Raw genomic sequence first — 18,565 nt, 5'->3', positions numbered from 1 at the left:
TTTCCTTTCAGGTCCAGGCCTACATCGACCATCTACGGAACAGGCTTCGGGTGACATTCGTAGGAAGGGAGCATTCCGGCTGTATCCAGGCGGAAATCGTCAGCCCGCTGCAAGCTGTAGTCCCTATAAGCCACTTAGAAATTCCGAAAACTGATGCACTTGTTAAATTCGCACGATATTACAGACAGCCGCCATTAATAGCACTTTTCCATCTGTACCGATGAACGCGTTGCCACCTCCAACGGGACGACTGACGAAAAAGCAAAACGTTAAATCTTCGCCATCACTGCAAAAGGTTCAAAAACAGCACATGCATCAAAATTAGGTCTTGTCAACGTATTCTGGAAAACAAAGATCAAAGTTCAACAGCCCGAACACCACTACACAAGCGCAAAATTGTGTTTCGCGTTTACGCAACGAAATTCACGTTACTTGGTTGCGTAGTTGCTTGCTTGTATCACTTTCGTGCAGCCGTTCTAACTTCGGTGTCCCGGTCCTACCATTTGGCGCACGTTATCACTGGCGGAAGCAGGCATCGGACGGAATCAGGCGTCTTCTTGAAGCCTCTTTATCAATACCGGGACTATAACAAGCGCCAGGACTTCCAGTGAAGAGTTTTAGGTGATGAAATGTTTATTACAAAGCTGGAGGATGGAAGTTCTTCAAAATGTGCAATGGCCACTTCCAGACGGTGGACGCATGCGACTACACAGCCGCCCTTATCTCTGGATAAGAAATGTACCCGTCTTGATTTACATCCGACTTCAAAGCGGTGTCTACATAGCCTGCAAGGCAAAAAGGCAAGCTTAGTGACAAAAAAAAAGAGATAAAAAAGTCGCGGATATAAGTGACTGCGAGACTATAAGACGAATGAACTACCTGTCGCATTTTCCCAAGGCTGACTAGTCACGCCTTTCCTGCGCATCTAAAGGGCGGAGGCTAGAGCGGTAGAGGTGAAATTGCGCAAAGCGACAAAGATGGCCTCTTAAGCCACCATTTCATCATGCATGTCAGATGCATACAAGGGCAACGCAAAGAAAGGGTTGTTCGCCGTTTAAAACTAGTGTCGTAGCTTGTGGTGAATTATATTGAAGTTGGAAAGCTTGCTGCCACTGATCACGCCGGATTGTTAGGTTGGTTGACGGACTATCATTGACTAACTGATCGATCCGTTGCCTATATGGTTATGTGATTGCATCTGATGCAAGCATAATTAATTGGTCATAATTAACCAAATGACTGGTTGGCTGGCTGGCCGGCCGGCCGGCCGGCTGACCGACCGATCAACCAAAGAACGGAAGGCAGCTATATCTTTAAAGAAGTCCTTTCCCTGTTGGGGCACGAAGGCGCGGGTTGCGTACCTTGACTCGGCGCCAACATTTAAATGGACGCGAAACGCAGGAACGCTTCGACGTGAGCGAATATTTCGGTGCAGTACAGAGTACCGCAAGGGGTCAAATAATATTTAGCCCGTAAACATAGCATTCCTGACAGCCCAATGTGCACCATCATCATCATCATCAGCCTGACTACGCCCACTGTAGGGCAAAGGCCTCTCCCATGTCTCTCCAATTAACCCTGTCCTTTGCCAGTTGAGGCCATCCTATCCCCGCAAGCTTCTTAATCTCATCCGCCCACCTAACTTTCTGCCACCCCTTGGTACGTTTGCCTTCTCTTGGAATCCACTCCGTTACCTTTAAGGACCAGCGGTTATCTTGCCTTCGCATTTCATGCCCTGCCCAAGCCCATTTCTTCATCTTGATTTCAACTAGGATGTCATTAACCTGCGTTTGTTCCCTCACCCACTCCGCCCGCTTCCGATCTCTTAACGTTACGCCTATCATTTTTCTTTCCGTAGCTCGCTGCGCTGTCCTTAACTTAAGCTGAACCCTCTTCGTTAGCTTCCACGTTTCTGCCCCGTAGGTGAGTACCGGTAAGATACAGCTGTTGTATACTTTTCTCTTGAGAGATATCGGTAAACTGCCATTAAACCATTGTGACCCAAACAACTTGAAAGCGGTAATACCGGGACACTCACTAATGATTGATTCTTCGGGTAGAGTATGGTTCTCAACACCCGCGTGATGTGCAACGCTGTGCAACATGGCAGCCTTTATCTCGTGGCCGTCCAGCAGGTTGTTGTCGTCGAAGTCGTGCATCCTGCAGAGCCCAATGGGAACGGGGAAATGGGATTCTATGTCCTAGAGTGCCGAGAACTTTACACAGCAAAAATAAATGAAAACTGTACGTAACTATATTACATATTTCCGTGAACTAATGAAAATAAATTCTATAATTTCGTCTCATCAACAGAAACCGTGATAAATAAATAAAATACTCTTGCCCTGACCTCATAGACTTTTATTTTCTTCCTGAAACATCGCTGCATGACACTTCAGTAATCATTAGCCAACGAAAGTTTTGACTCGGCGAGTTCCTCAGCAAAGGCGGCCCGCAATAGCAGCATTGTGTACGCAGGATTCTTGTGCTGAACCCTACCATTTTTAAGCATTCTTAAAGCTGCTAAGCAAATAGTGAACTAAAGTGCGCCAGCACCCTGCCCTAGGCATCGCACGCAAGCCAGCGAGGTGTGGCTGGCAGGAACGTTAACGGCGAGAGGTAATTTGGGTATGGAGAAATGTTGCATAGAGCCCGGAATACTTTAAGTGTAAAGCAGGAAAAAACAGCTACTGTAAATTTGTGCTCCGAAGCCACGTGCTTAATGCAGTTCCATTTTCAGTACTCTACCTCCACTTCCTGTCAGGAAAAATGGGCTTCTGAAACCCCGAAATACACCGGCACATTTCAGCGCACTCCAAAACTACGCCTTACGTGACGCGAAATGAAAGTAGGCGTCGTAAAAATGAAAGGCATGCATATGAGCAGGTAGGTCAAGATAGCAAGCAGGCGTACGTTAGGAGGTATATGACCGATGCTAATGCACAGGCCTACTCTTAGATCCGACCAGCCCCGGACCCGTCCCTACAAGACGGCCGCTGTAGGCCCTGCCCAGCCAGGCCTGACGGGCAAGGTTTCATAACGGCTTGCCATACACTGGCTATTTCAGCGTCCTTTCGAGACAGTTAAGTGTGGAAGCAGATCAGTGGACCTTAACGGACGCCAATTTTATTCAGTTCGTCTGCGAGCTTAACGATATCTTCAACACGTACAAAATCGAACGGCTACATATCCTTGGCGCATAAGCCCACACAAGCAACTGTTATGGTCTCTTTAACGATTTCTGGAACTCTGGAATTATATTCAGGAAAAAGAAATGTTTTTCGCACATTCAAAAAATTTTGAGAATGATTAGTAACCCCAATGAGTTCTGAATGCGATAGCAGACTTACAAATGGAGCGGATTTTATGGCCGCACCTTTTCATTGTACAGTGCCCAAACATCGAAGGGCTCTAGCATCGAATAGGGTGCCTCGATGCCAGCCATGGAGGAAGGAAAACTAGTTTTTTCCTTCCTCCATGATGCCAGCGCAGCGCTGGCATCGAGGCACCCTAGCATCGAAGGGATCTGAGTGCCATCTATTCGCGCTGCGGCGTATTCCGCCGCGCTCGCGGTTCCGGTGGCCGCCGCATACCCGCGCCACTACGACACAAGTGGAATTATGTTGCTCGTACGCATAGCCTTTGTTAACTGGCGACAAGAATTGGTTACGCTAATTGGTCATCTTAGTTATATTTTGCTGCCAGCTCTGTAGCATACTTGCGGCGCTCACACAAGGCCCTCTTTTATATCAATCCAAGCTCCCTTGAGGTCGCGGTGCATCGCGCCCGGTTCTCAACCTAAAGTGCAATTGCTTTTCTTACTTCAAAGGCACTACGTAATGGTGGTAGAATCACGTCATGCCCCTGTAGACCAATGAGGAATTTTGCAGTGACGTCATCACTGTTGCACTTTGTGATCGTTGTGGGGTTTTTGAATTACCTGCTATAGGTCATGTGGTTGTCAGGTCATATCATCATCGACCAATAAGAATTTCGATCTCAAACCACCAGATTTCGCCGAACGTGCGCACTATCGCCGTGTGTTAAATGTCGAGAACTTATAGTTGTGCCGACTCACGTGCGAGATTGCCCTCTAGCTGCAATGATAGCTCAAGGAAGCTTTAAATTCACCGCACTGCATATGTCCCATCGTATCAAGTCATCGTATCAAGTTCAATTTTTTTTCCAAATGTCACTTTTCTCGGCATTCTTCGCATTAAGTTTGAACTGCCCTGAGAAAAGTTCTTCCTTCAACTTTTCAGAGTTCGTCTTGTAGAACAAGTGCCCAAATAAAAGAACTCGAACAGACGGGCTGTGCTAAAAATAACACAGATTTTGAAAGAAATGCCCGAACTGCGAACTACGGGAGTCTTCACATGCGCCCCGGGAGAGACGACACATAAAGTCGAAAGACCAATGGGAGGCCTTACTACTGAGCTCCGACCCGGAGACTCAAATACAACTCGTCTGACTGGCCGATACGACCGCATGACCTTTCGGCCGTCGTCTAGCAGGTAGCCCTCTACTACCCTCTTTCTGTTGGACATTAAAAGTTTTCCTATCCTATATCGAACCAAGGGCTAGAATTTCCCTGCAATAAACGGGCGCCATTTACCCCGTCGTAAACACGTCGCTGTTCTATAATGCCTTTGCCCTCTGCCATTACCTTTAACTCCTATTGAAGACGTCGCCCAGTCCTATTGGTCTCTAGTTTTGTTTCCTTTGTGGTGACAAGTCTGCGTTTCTTTTTAGTGCTTCCTGTACTCAGACCACTTCTTTTTGCTTTTTTTTTATTTCTACGTCGTCCTTTACTACTGTCGCAGTTGGTGTTCACCTTTCAGAATTTACAACAACTACAAATATCTCCTACGCACGTGGTGCGGCCGCTCGTTATGTCAGCCTCCGCCGCCCCCTAAATAGCTTCCCGGAATCCTAGCTTAGCTGACCCCGTTTCCTTGTACATTCCTTTCCACTTGCCTAAGCCATCTCCTTCGTAAAAAAAAAACAAGCCCGTTCGGTTCCCGAAAGTCACCTGCGCTGCTTTCCGACCACGACACTTCGTTCAGTAGGACCGCGACCGAATCACGTGTCGCATAGCTTCAAGGGCGGCACCCTTTGCTATAGCTAGCTTTCGAATTCGCCGCTCTTTCCATGTAACCTGCTGTTGCATGCAGTTGGATTCTTTTCCATTTCAGGTTTCTTTTCCCTCTTTTTTCCTGCAAGCAGTGGTACGCGAAATTCGGTAAAAGAGCCCGACAACAACAATTGGCGGCTAAAAGCTGCACTCAGACGCAAACAGACGCAGACGAGATGCGGAAAAAAAATTGTTTTCCGCGCTTCCGCGGAGCCCGCGGCTTTTGTCTTTAACACTAAAAAAGTTGCCTCGCCGTCAAACGTCCTTGGCCAAGGCAGCAAATATTTTCTCTCTGTTGCCAGATAACCAGAGAGTGAAAGAAAGAAAAAAAAAACGGAATGGATGCACCCTTAGAAAGCTTTCTTTAGACAGTCTCTAGGCTGTGCATACACTTCTGTCTATAAAATCTATCGACTCTATATAGACAAATTCTAGAGAATAGTCTATAGGCAATACAAATCCTATAGCAGTCTATAGACAATCTGTAGATTTATGGTCATACACTTTTAGAAGACTTTCGTTTATAAAATATCTATAGACTATGAATAAACAAAAAGAAATATGATAGGAAGGCAACAGAGTCCATAAGAAGTCTACAGACTGTCTACAAACCATTTTTATAAGGGACAGTCCTCCCGAAAACGCGCGAAAAACGTTACTGGGAGAAAGGGGCGCATGGTCGACTCTCCTCACCCTTGAATCCGCCTCTGCATGAAGGAAGGTGGGACGTTGTCTGTTGTGGCGACATGAATTTCAAAGCGCAGGGACTCAACCGAGCCTGGAAGAAACCTGAGCAGCTCGAACCGCGGGCCGGGCCATGTCCGGGCTTTCTGGTAAACTAGGCCCCGTGCAGTACTGCTGCACACTCAATGGCGCCATTGCTGGCGGGCGTGGCTCAAGCTTGCAGCCACGCATAGGCGTGGAATATTTGCAGCGCAAAAAACTAACAAACAAATTAACAACCTAGTTGTTATCCGTATGCCCTTACTGTACATCGTTTCCCTAATTATAAAGCTCTCGTAAAGTGTTAAAGCACAATACAATATGCACCCTTCGCCTAGTTCAAATCACGACTTACCTAAAATAGTAGAAGTACAGCTCTTCTGTGGACATCTCCCCGGTACTTTGGAGTCGCATTATCTTTGCGACGTCTTTTTTAATGTGCCTGGACAGAATGGAGTAAACTACGTAATTTAAGAATATTCATGCACGCCTCAAGTCATTTAGTTCAACGAAAACACGTCGGTGAGAGTTCCGAATTCAGCGCGCACGCTTTTGCACTGACCTCACATAGGATGTTTCACATAAGACTTAACACACTTTTTAAAAATAGGCTTTTTGAGTTGTAAGAGCGCTGTTTTCGTCATAGCATTGTCAGCGATGAAGTGCATCAGAATACAGCTAAGGCGTGCTAACAGGCTGGTTGACTAATACTCCACGCAGCTCTCCACGCAGGCAGCCGCAAAAGATGAGCTTCATAGCTGTCGGCAACAAAGCACGTACTTGAGGCGTGATCCGATGTTAGGTAGCTTTTTAAATATTACTGTTAGGCTCATTGATTACTGAGAGACGTGTAGGGCAGCGTAAGTAATATACATGTCAGGTTTTAGAATTTCGGAAGCATGCTTACCCTTAGAGCTGTGGTCCAACAAATTTTCGATATTTGGACGAGTTACGTTCAATGGAAAGGTTGCTTTGCCTGCAAGCTTCTCGAAAGCGGATATATTCTGGCGCGATGTAGGCATTTCTGGTCGATGGGCTGTAAACTGGCGATCTCGCATAACGCTGCTTAATTTAGAAGTTTACTTACTACACAGACATAAGACCGATTGAAACTCACTCCAAATCACGGACCACATCCTTGGCAGACCACTTGTGATGGAGCTCGGCGACCGCTGGGCTGGACGGCTGCGGAGCATCCCCTATCACCCCGTAGAAGTCCGCATAGCTTCCGCACACGCATGCAACAAATGTCGCGCAACGCAGCAACCGACTCCCACAAGTTTCTCCGGACGCCGCCCCGCACCGTTTCGTGCGGAAAGAAACGGCGAGCATTTCGTAGCGCGGCGATTATTGACAGCGACACGTGAGAATCAACCCACACTCTAACCACTCCAGTTCACGCAACAGCACACTTTGGGAGAGTGCCTCGACTGTTGTATACGGGCGCAGTGGAAAAACCAAAGGCAGAAGCAGTATGCACGTCGCCGAATGACGTGGCAGGAAAATGTAGATCTTTCAAGGGCTTTTTCTTTTTTCTCTTTTGCGGATCCTTTTTATTTCCTCGAATAGAGGTGCTGCGCACTCTGTCGAATGGCCTCGCATGTTCTACTGAAAAGGGGAAAGTGAATGCGGCCATCTGTCAGACAGCTGTGCCTACCGTAACGATGGCGGCGAAGGCGGCTTTCAATTCTCCCGAGTATTATCACTGGTAGTTGACTCGTACGCCTTGGAAAGAAACTCGGCTACTCGCTTCTCTTCCTTTTATTTTGTTTATTGGTCACTAGTGCTTAAACTATCAACCTATGGCGGTTTACGTCGGAGACATTTTTAACATCAACTCAATACCTGGACGGGCGAGTTGGTGGCACATCTACGTGTTTGGGGTTGTTGCTGAACAATTTTAATTTAACACTTATGCTTATTACTTGTACTACTTGTAAGGAATGTTGCCCTAGAGGCTAGCTGATATTCGACAGAAACCAAGCAAAAACAGCAAGGTCGACAATTGGCTGTTGACTCCAATATCGCATTGTTTTCTCCGTTCCCTTATGTTGAGAAGGAATGAGCGTTTTGTTTTTTCTTTGTACAAAGCATTTCAGATCAGTACTATTAGTGTGCCTTGCGTTTTTTCTTCTAAGTCACCGTACGTAGTCGTGCTGTTAGGAACTGTATCTCTGAGAGCGCCCGGTGGTGTGAGTACACATTTCAAGTTGCTCATCATGGCGTGTGCTTCAATCGTTGCGAACACTGTCTTCACATCTGGGTGTACAAGAGCATCCGGAGCAGTGTGCCTCGCTGTTCCTGCACTCTTACCAGAAAGGAGTAAAAACGGAGTACACATCCTTTTATAAAACGGAGTTCGCTAGAGGGCAGCATACTCCCTATATACTCTCGTATAGGTTTATTTGTGTTTAAAGCGTAGAAAGGCCGATGTCTTGGTGAAAGACCAATCACCTCTCATGTTGCTGGTTTACCAGACAACTACCGCAAGCTGCCAGACAGAATAATGAAATGAACTGTAGTAAAGTGTAGGTTTGGTTTTATGGTTTTATGGGGTTTAACGTCCCAAAGCGACTAAGGCTATGAGAGACGCCGTAGTGGAGGGCTCCGGAAATTTGGACCACCTGGGGTTCTTTAACGTGCACTGAGTGTAGTTCGATCTATTAAACACACACAACACCATTCGATTGACAATACAGACTTGAGATATTTTCAGAGAATATTACACGGAGAATATTTGCAGAAGCAATTTTTCAACCTTTCTTACCGCATTGCAGTAATACCATTATTCTGCCCCAACTGTTAAACCAAGAACGGTTGCTGTAGTGGCGTCATGTGGCAGAAGCTGTTTTTAGCAAACAACTGAAGAAACACACCGCCAGACAAACACACAGGGAAGAAAGAAGAGTTCTACAGTAAATATATTTATTGCAAGTAAAATGACTTCGTAAAACAAGACATGGTAAGGAGGGACTCGGAAGGCATTACCTGCCGCATTAAAGAAAAACAGTCGTGTGAGATAATGTAATGGATGTAAATGATGCGTGAGCGCTGTGCAAGGACTTAAGGATGCCTGGGGAGTTCGCTTGCCCTCAACTCTGCGTAAGAAACATAGCCGTCGAAGTTTTTGTCGGCTAGGAGAGCTGAGTCCACGTAATCTGGAGGAGAGAAAAAAAGGTGAAGTTACTTTCATGCGTTATACACGAACACTCAAACCGCACTATTTGTGGTACGTTTCTGTTCAAGCTTAAAAACTTGTTTGCCCGGGAAGAAAAGTCAATACAACGGATATATATTGCGTAGTTAGGACACGAAAAGATTTCTGCGTATTTTGTTTTTCCAACGCTGGCTGCTTGTAAACTAAAACCAACGACGCTTTACTTCAGCCACAGTGCATCGAGCCAGCGAGCGAGGACGTCAGAAAGGTTAAGCAACTGAATTCGCACACTGAAATGTCCAACAGTGAATTTATACGCACAATCTTAATGAAAATTATTCAGCCACATGGTCAGCTTTGGAGCCACACAGTGGAGCATTTAGGGCACCCTTAAAGACCAAAGTGCCTTGAAACACCCCTGTTTTATCGACCTACTCATGCAAAACATTAACTTTCGCCGCGCGGCATAGGAAAGGTCATAAAAACATTGAAAAATTCATCCACCGGTGTTGACCGCATCAACGCCAAAATCCTCGAAAACACCAAGACCTATGCAGCATCATGTTATCTCTCAGTTTTCAGCAGTCACTTTCCTCGTGTTCACTACCACGTAAATGGCGGATTGGGACGGTCATTCCAGTCTTCGAGAAAGATAACCGATCTTCGCCACCTAATTATAGGTCAATCTCATTAACCAGTGTTTGTTGTAGAATCATGAAACACATAACGCAACTAACATGGCTTTCGCAAAGGTCGTTCCTGTGACGCACAACTTGTTCTTTTCCTTCAAGATGTACTATCAGCGTCAAATGAAACGCTAACAAGCCAATTGAAACGCGAACAGCACAACTCGCCGATATTATACTAGGAAGGCAAAATACATGAGCAGTTCATTTTCCCATCGAAGCCGAAACGACCGCTCTTCTGAAATGCTAATAGGCCACGCCTGTATTTCCCCTCCAGCCTCTAATATGCTTGATTTTTTGTGCTCACGTTCCAGTTGTTTTGTTCGCGTTTCATTTGACGCTGATAGTACATCCATGCCTCGATCGTAACATTCCTACAAATACCATACTCCTAGACTTTGAAAATGCATTAGGTAAAGTCTCTCACGAGCACCTATTTCTTTAAAACTGACAGGCCTAAGGCTGCACCCCTCACAGTAAAAAAAAAATTGCATCCTTAAAGGTGTAGCGCTCATGGCTGCACCCGTTCCACACCCTCATTTTTTTTTAAATTTTTTTGGCAAAGGGTGCGCTCAGCACGTTAGCTCCTTTAATGCACCCATGGACCCTTCAAAGCTGGACGGGTGCAAGGGTGTTGCAGCTCCTTCGGGTGCAAGGGTGCGTAAGGCTGGTATTCTTAGACTTTGGTATACTTTGCACCCTTTGGGAGGGTGCAAGGGTGTGAGTTATAGACACGGAATTGCACCCTTAAGGGTGCAAACTTTTTTACAGTGCTTAGTTCTCGACTGAATTCCGTCCTCTTTCGGCCCTCCTTCATTCCTTCCCTTACGGCGCGGTTCAGCAGCCCACCCCCAGTCAGGCGGTCACTGCGCCTTCCCTTTCCCACAACCTCCTACTCCGTATTACCAGGGACCAGCTTTGTGTCCACCATCACTGAAGGCCGACGCCAAGTTTAAAATCTGTTTTTTATCACAGGGCGACGCTGTAGTATGAAAAAAAAAAATTGTCAAGTGTTCGTGCTCTGCTGCGTAACGCGCTAAACTCGGCGAAAATTGTTTTGCTGCTGGCTGCCTAAGACTGTGCTAATGCCCAAGGCAGCTAGCCTGGCCTACCAAATCAATCGCAGAAGGCGCGGTCACGCGTCTGGCGCAAGTCACGAGACCAGATGTTGACGGTCTACGCGAAGACTCAATATCCGGCGGGGAGGGCTTCTATAATAGCTATCGTTCTTAAAAACAAAAAGATACACGAGGAAGACCACAAGAAACCTGCGAGCGTTTCCAGCTGGCCCTGGTTAGAATAAAAAACGAATATATAGCCCTATCTGGCTATGTCTACGTCTCTTAGGCATCAAAAGGCGCATTTATTACTGCGAAAACTGGATTTAAAGATTTGTCTACCACTCAGTTCAAACTCGTGACGTCAATGCCGAAAGAGATTCCGTGATCACTGGCGAAAGGGTTGAATGTCGGTGTAGCCTAGCCTCAGGGACCCACGCCCCAATTAACTATCGTTTCGTCATTGCAGTTTGCTTGAGGAAAACGGCCTATGGTGGTGGTGCCTGTATTTTATTGTCTGGCCCTTTCTAGCTTATAAAATGTTCGTTTTCTATGAGAGTAGCAACTTTGTCGTCAGAACGCGGTAATCTACCAATGTCGGCGAACTTCAGTTTCTCCCAAGTGTCCCTTTAAACCCAATGCGCATGGCAAGTAGCAAGTCGCCTTATGCCGCCGGCAAAGGCGGCGAAGAGCGAAGTTCTTTATACGGCGATAGTTGTATGACGGTCTTTCTCAACTTAAACGGCGCTGGCGTCGTATTATGTCGTAACCTAAAACTGCTACGTTTGCCGCCTGGCCAGAGACAACGTTCCCCGGAAACACGGGCTGTGCTTGAGTGGCCATTTTCGAGTGCATGCCCAGCGTAGGAGGTCATGGGCGTGGTCGATGTGTGCCTCAAAGAAAGCCCTCTCATGGAGTGGAAAGGTTTCGTTCGGTACTGATGATTTCGTTCGGTACTGATGATTTCGTTCGGTACTGATGACGTCAATCTTTCGTTACAAATGACAGAGTAGGGTATGGGTTTTTCTCTTCCAGTATTCGCCAGGGAAGCAAAAGAGAGAAGTCCTCTCTATCTGGCACGCGCAGGCATCTGCTATCGCAAAATTTGAAGCTTCCATTATTAAGGGGCGCAAAAAGGCCCGTCGACTGTGTTTACGCTAACTTCAGGGACAGACAGCCAAATTTCACTCGCACACGGGACGGGCAACAGCCCTTTCAGGCAATGCACGATAGTGCCACGGACCAATAGGAACCGGTCGAACGCTCCTATCGGTCGGTCCTATTGGCTCCTATTGGCGTCCCTTCGCCAGAAAGGCAACCGCCCTTAGAGAAGGCGTAAGTATGAACTGTAGCAGGCAGCTGGTAGTCATCTGCAGTGACGCAAATAAACTAATCACGTTAATATATGGCGCCATTGCTGTCAGCTGTGCTAGTGTAGCTCCATAGTTCGCCCGCCTACAAGGAGTCACGTCTCTGCTTTGAAGAATTCCCGTCTCGACGCCACCACTCGAGCTCTCCCCTTCAGTTACTACGATGGTTCAAAGCTACGGTCAAGTTTTGAGTTTCGCTAAAATTTTCGTTTCAGATATGCTCCTGGAAACACGTGGGACAACTCTGCCTGAGCATCACGCCCAATCAAAAATTCTATCTATACACTAATAAAAAAAGTAAAACGCGATGGGCTAATGTGACAGATTTCCAATACATTTACAGAATGGTGGGGTCCACAAAACTTGAACAACTCTTCGAAAACAAAAAATGTGCAGCTTTTGTGAAATGCGCACATCTGTCCAGGATTTATACCTGACCATGTCTTGTGGCGAGTTCATCGCTGAGTACCAAATCTGACAAGCGTTACAAGAACTCGTTTTCTCAGCGTTTTCTCACGCTAGCAGAACGGGAGGTCTAACAATAACAGCTTTACTACGTGCCTTAGCACCAACCACGGCGCCTGTGTACTATTGACGAAAGCTACATGTCGCGTGGGTATGAGCACAATTACCCTCGTGCACGACCGAAAGCATGAAGTTCTAGTATTTCATCTCACGAGGCAATTCGCACTAATTGCAAAGTTTATATTTTAAGCAATTTTTTTCAGCAACCGTTTCCAGACAGATGTGTTCTTTGCAAATGTTTAGGCAAGCAATATGCCGCTGAACACATCAGTGTAAGACGTTCCAAATGTTTTCGTGTTTTTTTTTTCCTTGACAGGCTCAGTTAAAGTTATGCGATATCATAGTATGAAGGAAGTGGCTCGATTTTATGCCGTTTATAGCAAAGAAAGACCCAACGCTCAGCTGCCAGGCACTCACTGACGATATCCGCCTCCGGTATGACCTGCGCCTTCTCCTCGTTGTCGTCGTCGTGGTGGTGGAACATGGCCGACATCATCTCCTGGCCATCCAGCAGGTTGTTGTTGTCGAAGTCGTGCATCCTGCGGCGGTTAAGCAGTGGGCAGCGTGCTCATAAGAAAGCGCCTACAACCTCCTTGCCCCATACAACAACAAATCTTACAACTCACATACAACATCGATCTAAATATTTAGCAGTAAACAAGTTCCCTCAGCTTCTTATATATATACAACTAAATATCTGAAGTAAACAAGTTCAGTGATTGTTCGGTGCATATGGAGAAACTCCTCAATCGGGAAAATCGTTTCGCTTTGAGGTTAGATGTGCGAAAATATATTTTTTTTTTCATCAAAGAAAATTCGGAAGTTTGTATTGCCGAAGAAGCTCTGAGATCGTCCATTAAGGCATTATATCACGGCCCTTTGTAAGCGAATGCCGACTGAATAACGAAGCAGCCAACCAGGGAGCATTTGGACCCTTCGGGATGATCGCAATGAATACTGAGGTGCTTTCCTGGGTGAGTACGGTTTCTATGGACTGCCGTGCTTATATGGCATGACGATAGTTCGACAAGGCCGCGTTAGTGTGCCTCATAACATCGGCGCGCATACGGTGGTCCTAATGCGCAGCGATACCTTGCACGCCGCAAGAGGGAGCGTGCATTGAAGTCCGGCACTAACTCCACCTGTTTCTCAGATAAGCCTGCAGCATTGTGCGTTCGGACGCCACCTCCCCCGCAGCACGAACCCACCACCGACGCATATTGACTACCTCCCGGCGACCTCTCGCTCGCATTGGAGGATGTGAGCGCGGCGATGCACGATCCCCCGGACCCACGCATCGCAGGAAAGCGTGTTTTCATCGTCGGCGCGCGGTCCTTGACGCGACACCAACGCGCGATGACATTCTGAGTGCGCGTCGGTTGTGTGTGGCTGCACGCACTCTCGAAAGAACAATGGTAAACCTCGATGCGTACACCGAGCATATGGCCCTGACGTTCCGTGAGCTCCTCGCCATGTAGCAGCGCAGTGGCAAGGCGCTCCGCGTGTGCTACCTATGGACGGAAAGCAGCCGGTCGCCCCTACCCGGCTGCAAGCATACAGTGTGCCGCTTGCGTGACACACTGACACGACACGCGCGCGGCTTGTATATACAGCGTGTATACATATGCATATATAGAGACAGAGATGCCTGCGCGCGGTGCGAAATTCGGCCTGATCGCCGGCACGCGAACAGTATTACTTCTTTTTTAGTGTAGTACCTGTGTGCTTATCACTACTGACTTTGTACATGTTTGTACAGTCTTTGTCAAAAGTAACCAGGCTGCAAGTTTTTCTTCCCAGTGGTATATTAAAGCTATTATGCCTTCCCTCAAGCTCAAAATCTCTGCATGGTAAGAAGAACCCCTCTTCTCATCTCCAAATAACTTTTTGATCTTTAAGGAAGCCATACGGGCTCTGTTATACGAATGAGAAGCAAACCATGGAGCCTGGTTACTTTTGACAAAGACTGTACATCCTATCTTCTCCCTTGTCTTTCTTATTTCCGCTGGACGCAGCTCAGATGCTAAAGATGGTAGACAACAGTTGTCGCGGCCGACAAGAATCTTTTCCTTCCGTTTTTTTATGCCTATTATTTTTAATAAAACCCTTACTGCCACCCTCCGAGGTCGGCGGATTGTCGCAGCGCTCGGTGAACAGCACGTGTATTGCTGTACACCTGTGAACTGTGTTAACTTCCCCGCTGTCGGGATTTAGAAGATCTCTCTGTGTGTTGTAACTTCTACATACAAAACGTTTGATGCGCACACTTGACTTCACTGACACGGTGGGCAGGTTGTGACGACGCCACAGGGCCCCATGACCGATGTGGCCCACTTAGTTTGCTTTCCTGGGGATTTTTTCGTAGATATTTCGCTCTTGGGCAATAACGACGACGCCAGATTTTTTTTTTTACATGGGACCCTTAATACTATCGCGTTAATAACAAGCAGACACCGCCTAATCAATCACTACTTTTCATTAAACTGTATCACGAAGATGATGGTGTGCGGTCTTTCATGTTTTGGTTTTATGGTTTTAGGGGGGCTTAATGTCCCACAGCGACTTAGGCTATGAGAGACGCCGTAGTGAAGGCCTCCGGAAATTTCGACCACCTGGGGTTCTTTAACGTGCACTGGCATCGCACAGTACACGGGCCTCCACCGAAATTCGACTGCCGCGGCCGGGATCAAACCCGCGTCTTTCGGGGCCGAGCGCCATAACCACAGAGCCACCAGTACCGCTAACACAGTAATAGACCTAAAGTTCGGTTTTATCAGGTCTAACGTCCCAAAGCGACTCAGGCTACGAGGGAAGCCGTAGTGGAGGGCTCCTGAAATTTCGACCACCTGGGGTTCTTTAACGTGCACTGACATCGCACAGTGCAAGGGCCTCTAGCATGTCGCCTCCATCAAAATGCGAACCCGCGCCTTTCAGGTCAGCAGCCGAGCACTATAACCACAGAGCCACAGCGGCGGCTTAAATGGACCCAGAAGTGGCCACGGAGAGAAGGAGGAAAGCAGATGAGGAAATTCACGTGTTGACGCAAAGCGTTAAGGCTACTGTTGTGAAGAAAATCCGGCGTCGGTTTTGCGAGCGAGAAAGCAGGTGCCCCTCCTGCCCCCCTATGTCACGAGACCTTGTGACGTCATCACAACCTGCTCATCGTGGCAAGTAGCAACCTACCCATCGGATTGTAAGCGAAGTGCGCACCGTGGCAGGTGGCAGTTGTGGCTGGTGGTAGTTAAATTAACCATTGCACGCGAGAGGTTGCACGGTCGGCGTCTGCTAACTCCGACCTTAAATACAAGACTTCTGCCGTCAAGACGGTGGGGAGGTTCAATAACGAGCGTGACATTAAGATGTCCTGCTTTTAAAATAAAGCTTAAAGCTTTAAAGGTCATTTAAAAAAAATCATTATATAAAACAAGACTGGTGATACCTATTGAAGATACCAGCAAAACATACCAGGACCGTTTTTGCCTGTGCCAGCGCTGCCAATGCCAGCGCCACTGTACGTACAGTGACAACCTCTTTCTTCGAAGTGCTTTAAAAGATCACGAAAAAGCAGGGTTAACACGTAAAAAAAACTTGCATTAGTCGAAAGAGAAAATACATTAAGGTGTAGTGTTTCTTCCAGCAAAAATAGCACTCTGTATTGCGCTCAGTCCCACTCAAAGTGCAGTACATCCCGTTCAGGAGAGGTAGCCCGACTGCATAGAGAGCTGCGAAGTTTGAGCACAGCATGGCGCAGCCGTCGACTCTGGCGTGGCTGCTTTCTGCCAACTTAAAGTACAGACATGAAATTTATGAGCGTGAACACGGGAGCGCGTGGCAGATAGCCTCGAACCCTGCTCGTCGCGATACGCGGTGGCCGCTTTGATAAACAAAGTGGGAAGGGAGCTGTGTTCTTCCCATTGCCGAAAGCAGGCAAGGCGGCGAAACGCTTTCCACTGCGTTGCGGAAAGCAGCCGCCGCGTATCGCCACGAGTGGGCTATCTGCCACGCGCTGCCGTGCTCACGCTCACAAATTTTATGACTGTACAAATTTCTGCTACAGTAGCGAGTTATGCCTTCGTTATTTTCATCATTGCGAAAATCTACAAGAATATGCAAATATGTAATATTTCTCTCCAACAGTTCACTGTCCCTTCAACACTGGGTGCATAGTGTGTTCGGCGTATTTGGCCCTACGGAGACAAGAACGACATAGCAAAAGGTTCAGTCACTGACCTGAAATAATAAAACGACAGCTCCTCCGACGACATCACTCCGGCGTTGTTCAGCTCTATCATCTTGGCGACGTCTTTTCTAATATGACTGAAAACAAGAAAGCATGGTATAAAAGTTGAGCTGGACGGTGCAGGTTCAAGTAAAGAAAAACGGAAGGCGTTCTACGATTCCTACATCAACATGTATATATCATGTTCTTTCCAGTCGCATTTCTTCCGATGCCCATGCTGCACAAAAACTCGAGTAGACATTTGCGAGTTCCGAATTAAGAAAGTAACAGAAAAACAATTTACCGCTAGTCGACGCTGACCATTTCCAACGAGAATTGTTCGAAATGCCCGCCTATCTGTTGGCACCTTATTTTTATCGCTAGAGGTTTGTTTGTTTGTTTGTTTGTTTGTTTGTTTGTTTGTTTGTTTGTTTGTTTCGATTCCATGAAGGAAACTAATAGATACTGCAAACGAATCACGACGCTGTGATACGCAGCCAGCGTTAAGACCGACACATTTGCATAGGCCGCGTTTATTAAAAGACACGCAGTCGAAACAGTCAAAAACTCGAAACCTAATGCTGCTGCATCATGCGGATAAAACAACGACCCCGCAAAGCATAGTGTACAAGAAACCAGGTACTCACTCTAAATCACGAGCAACTTCCACCGCCGACCACTTCTTTCGGAACTCAGCCGCCTCGCCGGCCTTGCCATCTGGGGGGAGGTCAGCTTGTACCGCGGTCGCCAACACGCCCAACACAGCGCACAACGCCCATCTCACCGTGGTCGTCATGTTGCACAGCGACAGCAGGCCGTGTAGAAACAGCTGTCCGTTCACCGCAGTTGTCGACACAACGCGCTGCAGAACACTTCCGCGTTCGACAAGGACGCCGCTTCAGTGACGAGCTCTTACAGAGCGACCGAACGTTTAACGCGGCAGCCACACTTCGACCTCCGACGGCACCTGCCGAAACCGAGCTGCAGCGAACGCCACGCAGGCATCAGCCACGTGGGAAGCTGGCAATCATGCTCACAAGCGCACGCACACGTACAGACGTGGAGCTCGCGCAGTGGCTCGGCGCCCGCTGTGACTTCCGATAGCGACAGAAGGCTCCGCTTTCGACATCGCGCGCCCTTTCTCCGTTGAAGCTGTCCAGCTTGCCAAGAGAGATGAGGCCTCGGAGAAAGGGCGAGAGCGGCGGACGAGTGGGAGAGCAGCGACTCGAGCCGACGCCCCGACGCTGTCTTGTCAGCGCACTCCCTCCAAGTGACGTGCTGACGTCGCGTCCGGCGCCCGTCGCTATGACAACCGACGCCAGACGCCAGCGAAGCTGCCATCTGCGGCTACATCTGGTGTGGCTGAGGGCTGCAACTGCGCGTGCGGGCGCGGCTCCAAGCAACGGTGATAAGAGGAGCGGGAAGTTCGAACGGAAAAAAGGGGTCACGTGGTCTATGCCGTAATTAGAGAGCGTGGGGCATGGCGGAGGGAGGAAACCGAGTGTACACAGCACGGTCGGCAAGGAGCCAGATATTGCAAGGAAACTTTCATTGAAGCCGTGCCCTTCGCTGCTCAACTTTCCTTCCTGCGCCCACGGCGATGTCGCCCGAGCTGTCCCTTCACACCCACTACGCGAATGAGATTCTTGCTAATGTGCCTGCTTTGAGCGATACGCCCATATTTGCATGTTAA

General features: G+C 47.8%; 2 protein-coding genes across 3 annotated transcripts; both read right to left on the bottom strand.

Annotated features, from left to right (window-relative positions):
• Positions 1 to 139: 139 nt before the first annotated feature.
• On the bottom strand, positions 140 to 8,383 carry LOC149358617 (longistatin-like). Of its 2 annotated transcripts, XM_089570761.1 has the most exons (4): positions 6,975 to 8,383; positions 6,213 to 6,299; positions 2,039 to 2,160; positions 140 to 785 (listed from the first exon to the last, which is right to left on the bottom strand). In XM_089570761.1, exons 1-4 carry the CDS (start codon positions 7,187 to 7,189, stop codon positions 706 to 708), a joined length of 504 nt encoding a protein of 167 aa, XP_089426887.1. In that variant the 5' UTR covers positions 7,190 to 8,383; the 3' UTR covers positions 140 to 705. The 2 variants fall into 2 exon arrangements, with proteins under 2 accessions (XP_089426887.1, XP_089426886.1); XM_089570760.1 differs by lacking the exon at positions 140 to 785 and having other exon boundaries at positions 1,509 to 2,160.
• Positions 8,384 to 8,765: 382 nt separating this feature from the next.
• On the bottom strand, positions 8,766 to 18,129 carry LOC149358616 (longistatin-like). The gene is made up of 4 exons (XM_089570763.1): positions 17,520 to 18,129; positions 16,884 to 16,970; positions 13,071 to 13,192; positions 8,766 to 9,015 (listed from the first exon to the last, which is right to left on the bottom strand). Exons 1-4 carry the CDS (start codon positions 17,666 to 17,668, stop codon positions 8,921 to 8,923), a joined length of 453 nt encoding a protein of 150 aa, XP_089426889.1. The 5' UTR covers positions 17,669 to 18,129; the 3' UTR covers positions 8,766 to 8,920.
• Positions 18,130 to 18,565: the final 436 nt, after the last annotated feature.

Source organism: Amblyomma mixtum, chromosome 2, assembly GCF_055824585.1.
Source record: "Amblyomma mixtum isolate Tamu chromosome 2, ASM5582458v1, whole genome shotgun sequence".
Taxonomy (NCBI): domain Eukaryota; kingdom Metazoa; phylum Arthropoda; class Arachnida; order Ixodida; family Ixodidae; genus Amblyomma; species Amblyomma mixtum.
This window is presented reverse-complemented; position numbering and strand designations above follow the sequence as displayed.

Excerpts from the sequence above, each read along its gene's own strand:
- LOC149358617 (XM_089570760.1), bottom strand. The coding sequence starts at position 7,189 with ATGCTCGCCGTTTCTTTCCGCACGAAACGGTGCGGGGCGGCGTCCGGA. Across the intron at positions 6,300-6,974 it reads GATGTGGTCCGTGATTTGGA|GCACATTAAAAAAGACGTCG; the intron begins GTGAGTTTCAAT and ends CATTCTGTCCAG. Across the intron at positions 2,161-6,212 it reads CTGTACTTCTACTATTTTAG|GATGCACGACTTCGACGACA; the intron begins GTAAGTCGTGAT and ends TGGGCTCTGCAG.
- LOC149358616 (XM_089570763.1), bottom strand. The coding sequence starts at position 17,668 with ATGACGACCACGGTGAGATGGGCGTTGTGCGCTGTGTTGGGCGTGTTG. Across the intron at positions 16,971-17,519 it reads GAAGTTGCTCGTGATTTAGA|TCATATTAGAAAAGACGTCG; the intron begins GTGAGTACCTGG and ends TCTTGTTTTCAG. Across the intron at positions 13,193-16,883 it reads CTGTCGTTTTATTATTTCAG|GATGCACGACTTCGACAACA; the intron begins GTCAGTGACTGA and ends TAACCGCCGCAG.